The 8,390-nt window shown below is 36.2% G+C and overlaps 1 protein-coding gene across 2 annotated transcripts; it reads left to right on the plus strand.

Annotated features, from left to right (window-relative positions):
• Positions 1–1,141: 1,141 nt before the first annotated feature.
• Positions 1,142–8,076, plus strand: LOC120904416. Of its 2 annotated transcripts, none has more exons than XM_040314378.1 (4): positions 1,142–1,778; positions 6,919–7,138; positions 7,283–7,411; positions 7,566–8,076. In XM_040314378.1, the coding sequence occupies exons 1-3, from the start codon at positions 1,620–1,622 to the stop codon at positions 7,387–7,389; spliced, it is 486 nt and encodes a 161-aa protein (XP_040170312.1). In that variant the 5' UTR covers positions 1,142–1,619; the 3' UTR covers positions 7,390–7,411; positions 7,566–8,076. The 2 variants fall into 2 exon arrangements, with proteins under 2 accessions (XP_040170312.1, XP_040170311.1); XM_040314377.1 differs by having other exon boundaries at positions 7,283–7,380.
• Positions 8,077–8,390: the final 314 nt, after the last annotated feature.

The raw sequence follows: 8,390 nt of genomic DNA on the forward strand, positions 1-8,390 counted from the left end.
TACATTTATTATTTAGAAATAAGTATTCAGTATATTCTCAACTTGTTTCGTTTAAGTTGAATGTGAAGTGTGGAATGTATAATGAATAAATGAAAAAAAATAATATTGAAAAAGCCGTAATTCAATGTGTATACATTTAAATTACAATAAATAAATAAATAAATAAATAAATAAATAAATAAATAAATAAATAAATAAATAAATAAATAAATAAATAAAAAATAAATAAATAAATAAATAAATAAATAAATAAAAAATAAATAAAAAAATAAATAAATAAATAAATAAATAATTAAATAGATAAATCACAATCACAAATCACAATCAGCAGACATCACATCCTAAGGGGCCGGTCTTGTGGTACAGTCGTCAACTCGTTCGACTTAACAACATACCCATCATGGGTTCAAGCCCCGAATAGACCGTGCCCCCATACGTAGGACTGACTATCCTGCTATGGTAACAATAAGTCTCTGAAAGCCAAGGTCACTTCGCAAGTGGGTGCAAGGTAGGCCTTGATCGACAATGGTTGTTGTGCCAATGAAGAAGAAGATTAGAGGAAAGACATTAATGCTTTTCCTTCAATTGTGCATGTTTTTTAAAATAATATTTCAATTATTTTCGAGATACATTAATTTAACAAACAGTTGATCTGTATATTTTTAAAACTACACTTAACCCAATCAAGTGAAGAAACAGTACTATTAGCATAATTTAATTAAGGATTATAGTTTGATCATTTTATCATAATTTTAATGCAAAGAACGAGCATCTTTATTATATTTTATTCTTGAATCGGAAACATTTTTTCTCTTTTTCAAATCACACGTGTTTGATGAAGTGGTTATGATATAATTAAACCATTCAAAAGATAAATTTCACACACAACGAGTACATACCATTTGTTGCTTGCACAGTTCAGACTACAACACTCTACACACTGCCAAACGTACCAAGAAACGTAGCGTACACGCGTCTTCCTGGTTTTATGATAGTGTGCGTGCCGTTTGAATCGCTTGCAGCCGGCGACGGTTAAGGATTAAGGGCGCTGCTGCTAGTCACACTTCTACGGTGGTGATTGTAATCGACTCAGTCTATAAAAGCTCTTGTAAGCACAGTGTAGCAGGTTAGATTAGCTCACATCACTGTCGAGTACGGTCGAGTTCCTGAGACAGGTCTGGCCTGCAGTTTTGAATCCCGTTTCATTTGCAGCAATATTACCTTAGTTTGATACGCTTTAACGAAAACGGAAGGAAGGAAAATATATTTACAACCGGGTGTTATACACAGTACCACAACAGGAAGAGATTTTCCGATCGCTGGCCGCTGATAGAGCTGAAAAGAACCGTGTTGTGGTGAAGCATGATGGATGCAGTGGTGAATAATTAATCCTTTGCCGGTTGTATATGCCGGCGGGCAAGAGTTGGCGGTCACAGTGAGTGGTTTTCAGTGTTTGGCGTGATTGTGACAAATTTTCAGCTGTGTAAAAACTATCTCTATTCTGTCACTGGACCAAACCCCGTTTTAAGCACGCTTGCTGCACGTGCACTGCAGTGGCATCGAACCGTCAAGACAGTGTTTAATTTTTACCGCGTACGCAGCCCACATTTTGCATAAAAATGCGAAGAATCCTCTTACAGTTGACGATCTGCTTCGTGTTGATCGAAACGCCTAGTGTGTGGTGTAAATTGTCCAGCTACAAAGCCATCGTACCGCCAGCGAAGATCAAGTCCGACGAGAATGCAAAATTTGCAGAAGTGAATTACGATGATTATCCGGTAAGGGTTCCATTATTCTACTACCAACCTAGTTGCAGTGGAATTGTAAAAAGATGTAAAAATTTCATATCAGTTTTTTCAGTCAGATTATTTTGAAGATAGGCGAAGCGATCACCCGTGATAAGTGTATCATTGTCGGTGTTGAGGTTTAAATGTCGTTTTTTAATATCCATAGCGTTGAGTAGTGCTTACATTTCCGTTTCATATTGTGTGATACAGCTCTGATAAGAGCACAAGATTTATGGGGAAACCCCGTTCTCAAAACTAGTATATCTATGCCAATGGAATATATAGAAAACTTGTTCATAATATCCTGTTTAATGAGAGCAGTCGATCAAAGCGCGATACAAACGGGATTTGATGATGTAGTTAAGAACCGACCCAGTCTTTGATAAGGTGTATTTTTTAATCGGCTGTTTATTTTAATATCCGTATCTATATTCAATTCCACACATATTATTGTATCGTGCTAATAGATAGGTTCATGTTCAATCGTCATAGAGACATATTCAATGACAAAAATGCAATGATAAATAGTTTACCTGTAATATTTAAATTAAAAACACAATAAATCAACACGTTTCATCAAGTTTCAACCATTTATTCATATTATAGTTTTTTTTTATGTTTAGCTTTTTGATTGCGTTTTAATTGTAGTCAAACTATATTTATTTAGTAAATTAAATGATTTACTACTCTTAGCTAATCGATAACTCATACTAGAACTTTCACAATTGATTCTTGGAAATAACGAATCGGTCAAAGATAGGTTAAAATAGTTTTGTTTTATAAAGTTATAAATTTATTGATCGTTTGTATATTTTTTATAAACCGAAGAAATCATTAGAAAAAGGAGAAAAAAGGTAAATTAGAATAGCGTTTAGTTCACAAGCGTTGAATTGTGAAGCTATTCTGTTAAAGAATGACTCAATTAAATTGATTTGTTTGTAATGGCATGGGCTTCCGCCCATGTTGTAGGTATTTTAAAAAAATGAAACGAAACAAAAATCACTCGATTAATAGGTTCATAACCGTTTCTGTGCAACTTTACTTCAATAGGACACAAACCGTCTGCGATCCATGCGAGCGAACTATCGACAGCAAGACGGCGGGTTTGCGGGGTAATTGGATTTCTAAACATATCTGGGCAACGCATGGGTTGAAATTTGGGACCTTCTCGCATCCTTCTAGCATGTGTAGCGAATTTTCGTGACATATTTATAGTTAACTTAAAAAAGAATCTGAACCATTAGAGCAATATGAAAGATCATGACGGTCTGAAGAGGCAAAGTAAAGCCGTGAGGAAACAAACGTAAATCGAGCTAACCCTAGAACATATGCATAGTTTTTCTTGAGTGGACAAAGTATGTTGTTTCTGCAGAGTTATTCATTCATTACGTATTAGTTTTAGGTAGGGAGTTTGACGTGTAATTTACTACTGTAATTTTCCTATGGCGCACTATTTTTATTTCATGTGAACGACGATCTTTTAGTACAGAGCCGGACTTGTGGTACAGTCGTCAATTCGCAAGACTTAACAACATGCCCGTCATGGGTTAAGTGATGGGGACTGAGTATCCCGCTATGGGAAATCAATAATAATCACTGAAAGCCAAGCCCCTCTAGTGATACAGGCCTTGATCGACAACAGTTGTTGTGCCAAAGAAGAAAAAGTACGATGATCTTGCACGCGACTACATCTGTTTTTAAAAAGGTGTTCGTGGATTATTCCTACCACTATTTCAAAAAGTAAGTTTATATTCAGGAGGGACGTTTTGATTTGCAGTTTTGCTTCATACGAAAGCAAGTTCATGCTGTTACAAGGACACGAGGGTTTAAATGGGAAACTATCTTAAGGTTTACATACCAAAGCGCTTATTAACAAAAATACAATTATACTTATTTTGCTCATGCAATAATATGAACCTCTCAATAATCTATAACTGCATTTTAATTAATGAAAGAGTTAAAGATAATTGAAATATGTCTGATAAAGCAGCTTTTTTAATTTGTTTTGGGTTTATTTTGGGTTTGTTTAGCGAGCCAGGTAGTGGCTTGGATGTTTCTTGTGCCATGGGCTCTCTCTAATAGGTATTCTGTTTTAAATCTGAACGACGATAATATTTCAAATCAATTTTTGTTTGAGCAATAATAGCAATAAAGCAAACATATCGAACACCATTGACAAAGATAATATGGATAAAAAAATCCCACGAAAATGTGTCTTCTACTACATCAAATGAATTATCCTTGATTTGACCCTTAATTTTATCAGCTTTTTATTCGACGGTCCAGGTATTTTCGGTGACCAGTAAGATTATACCCTGCAGAGTACGATCTCTTTATTTGATTTGATGATGGTTCATCGAAATTTACTGACTAACACATCCAATTGTTAAGAAAAAATGGATAAATTATTGCAAAAAAACTGTTTTTGCATAAACTGAATCTAATTAAAAGATCGCCCTTCAATCCATAAAAATTTAATTCAATGTTTGTTTGATCTTATTTGCATACAAACGCTCGCTGCACGATGAACGTACGATGAAAATTCATTTGCCGCCAAGACCATTTGACTCCCACCTCCTCTTATCATAATAAGAAAGATATTTATGCTACCAGATTTGGTAGATCATTGTTAAAGAGTAGCAGGGAGCTCAAAGGAAAAACGATATTTGCTGCCATGCGTACTACGATCCCACTTTTATGGAGCGAAATCCTCAAAGTATTTAGTAGCAGAATTGCTGCAGGTTGGTATTTGCGTGAATATAACTATATGACTACAATGGCGGTCTCGTGCTACAGTTTTCAACTTTTACTACTTGATATCTAGCCTGCATGACACATGAAGAAGTTTCGTCGGCATGATCAAAGTCCATATAATACAGAGGTTGATGCATAGCCCGATTTTGGTCCACCATTTTGAAAGCTCATTTTTGACAGTTAGATGAAGAAGCGTTCACAAACGATTCCAAACAACCATACACTTTTTAGGGCTAATTGTGCTTTTTCTGCACAAAATCTAGTGTAACTATACATTTACTTCTCATGAACGTGGCATGGAGTAGTTTTTTCAGTAATTCATCACTTAAAAATGACCACAATCAGAAATCTGGCCTCTTAGCTTTGACCCTCTTGAGCTGCACAAGATTTCGTCGTAATTTCGGGCACTGATCTTGTTGTAATTGATAATTTCACTATAATTCTATCTTTTCTTGATATTTGTCAACTTTTTAAAGTACAATATTACAAACAAACGATGTAAAAATGGCCGAAAATGCTTTCAGACCACTGCATGCACAACAACTAAAACCTCAATGTATGCTACGATGAAACTATTGAAGCTTTTTCATCCAGCTGTCAAAACTTTCCCACGCTTTTTGATCAAATGTTCTGGACGACTCGACCTCTGTATTATATAGACTTTGGGCATGATCGTGTAGGTCAGCTGTGTCAAACTCATTTCATCAGAGATGCGCAAGTACAAATTTTCAGTGATTCGAGGGTCGCGCGTGCGCGTTTTTGTTTTATGTGACAAAATATGTTTAATGTACTTTAAAAATCACATACAATTTCTTTCCATGCAATCCATCGCTGGATGAATACCAAACATATTTTCCTGTAATCTTTCCTCAGATCAAGAGAAAAATTGCAATAAACCGTTTTTAAAAATAAGTTTTCGCTAATTTCCAATGATGGTTTATTCATGTCTAGTAACAAGAACCCGTATTTTAGGAGTAATTTTGTTAAATTACGATAATTTTATCCAACGACGATTGTTGGTGTGTGAATGGAAAAAGATTGGCGTTTCTTTTTTTTGAAACTTGTAAGGGGAATGATTCGCGGATTAAGTTATGGACTGTGTGAGCTAACCTATTAATAAGCTATGTATTGCATGGCATTTCGAATATTTTAATCCTTAATCGAAAGCCTTTTATCTTAAGCGTATTCATTTCATTTTGGTTTTGATTGTTGGGGAGATTGGAAAGTATATTAATTCGTCTTGTAGAATGTGGGGTTCAATTAATCTCAACTCGGGTACAAACGCTTTCAATGAGCCTAACATATTGAATTTTATCTGATTTTTATGGTGGCATGATTATGAAAACAACAGAAGTGGCTTCAATCGAACATCAAAGATGCAACATTCTCAGGTCGGAGACGTGTAGATCCGTTTGGAGCCATTCGGAGCGGACTGAAACATTTTCTCGGAAAAATCGGTGGAACCGACCGGAGCCATTTCTGACTGCAGACTAGTCGCTCCATGCGACAACCGACGACCCCAACGGTTCCAAATCTATCCGACTCAAGACGGCTTTGTAGGCTTCGGAAGGCACCGAGCTGAACTGTTGCTTTGATTTGGCCGGATTCGGAGTCGGAGTAGCTAAGATCGGAAATGGTTTTGAGCCGTGGATGCGATTCCGACAATCCATCACTAGTTGTTGCGATGTTTCCAATTGAGTGTATCTAGTTATTTTCGTTCCTTTTTCGTTTCTAGATAGTTGACGCAAATCTGTTTTTTTTCCATATAGAATATGTAATTTAGTCTGCAAAAAAATATGCTAATTTTCGGAGTTTAATCGAAACAAAATACGACTGAGTTTGCATTCGTTTTAATGTTTCTTAAGTACCTTGGTTGCTCGGTACGTACGTGTAGAATAAGTTTGTTGGATGTTATGGGTACATTAATGTTAGTTTCGAAAAATATAGCAACAAAATTATAATTCTTTTTTGGAAAATTTAATACACTTCGATTTTTCATTTTTCATTTTACGAATAAAATAAAATTATACACCAGTATTTTTTATGCAACCTAAGGCAGCAGCACACATTTTTAAAGTCTATAATTTTACGGTTTTATGAGATAAATGCAGAAATAAGCATCACAAATTGCATAAAAACGAGGAGTGGCAGTATCAAGAAACAAAAACACAACTACAAAGCAGATAAACATGACCTAAAAATGCATACCGCTTAACGTTGTTTGCATCGCATACAAAAGAAAAAAACTAGTTTCTTTGCTTTACAGAAATGCCGTTTTACTTTTAAAGTCCGTGATCCTTAAATGTTTGAACTCCCTACTGGACAATCCAACAACACAACAACCAATCAAACTGTGTCTTAAACTATCATTTTCCAGATGGTAGTACCGAAACGGGCGGCCATGTTACTTGATCGTCTGATGGTTGCCCTGCATCACGCACTCGAGAAGGGCGACGGCGAGGATGGCGGTGGGCGACCAATCAACAAGGTGTACCGAGATGGGCGCTATACCGGTAAACCCACGGTATCCCTAGTACCGGCCAAATTACCGCCACCGCCGAGCAAAACGGAGCAACTGATGAAAAGCTATTATGCTGGTAAATTGAGCGCCTGTGATGGCCCGCGGTTCGATCCGTGGTGTCATGGGTCAAGTTAACCTTTTCCATCATCTATCTCTTCATCCGCTGAAATCCTTTAACGATCGTTACATTCTCTATCCGCTCCACTTTCTGAACTTCCAGAAGCGGACGCAGACGGGGATGCCGACGACAGGGTAGCCAATTCTATTCCGGACGAAATCGATGATATCGAGGCGCGGAAGGAGTTGCTGGACGAAATGGTAAACTAGAGTACTGAATGCAAATCTGTGTGTGAGTTCGTAAACAGTGGTATACAAAAGAAAGAAAAGCAAAACAAAAAGAAACCTAATGCTTGGCCGCAGCAATTTCAGTTGTGGGCATCGCGCCACCACAATGTCTACATACGATTTCTTGTTGTTACTTTCTTCTCGATCGTTTTATCTAGATGGACATCCAAACCCGGGGCACTGAGGACAAAACCAAGAAGGGCAGATACTGGAAATGCTATTTTAATGCAGTAAGTTGTTTTTAAAACAAAAGGAAAAAAGGGAACGAACAGTAAGAGTGGACTTTAAGGCACAGGGTGGGGCCAGCTGCTGCTAGTTACTACCAATTAAATACAAAAAAATCGGACAAAAAAGTTTACCCACTTAAGAAGTCAATAGCTGCATTGATAGTGAGACCACCGAGGCCAGCGATGACATGGCAAGCAATGGAGTTTAAATTTTACGTACTAATAGAACGAAACCCGATGTTGCTGATGTACGAGTGCACTAGTCAACATACTGCTGCTGGGTGCTCCTATTCAATCACTGAGCATAACCATGTTGTTTCAACAGTGAAACATCTAAGACGGATATCGGATTGTATTATTAAAGTAATGGTATTAGTCATACTACAATAAATCAATGAACTATAAATACAAAGACTAAGAATTGAAATATACAAAGATTTAATGAGCTGTAATTGAAGTTTATTAAACATTAACAAAATGAGATATCACAACTTTTCCTTTATTTTACAATTATTTCCTACGTCTTATGTATAATTTTCTGTGATTTCTAAAAATAATAAATAATTATTACAAAAGATTAAATACTATTTTTTACTATTTTATTAACCCATCAACGCAAAAGAAATGTAGCAAAGAAGTATTTTGTCAGAAAATATGTATATTTCGCTATAATTTAAATTGCTTTAAAGATGTTAAACACAAAAATTTCTCAAAACTGGATCTGAAATCAGAGGGCACAGTCTGTATTCAGAGAGG

This window comes from Anopheles arabiensis, chromosome 3 (assembly GCF_016920715.1).
Source record: "Anopheles arabiensis isolate DONGOLA chromosome 3, AaraD3, whole genome shotgun sequence".
NCBI lineage: Eukaryota > Metazoa > Arthropoda > Insecta > Diptera > Culicidae > Anopheles > Anopheles arabiensis.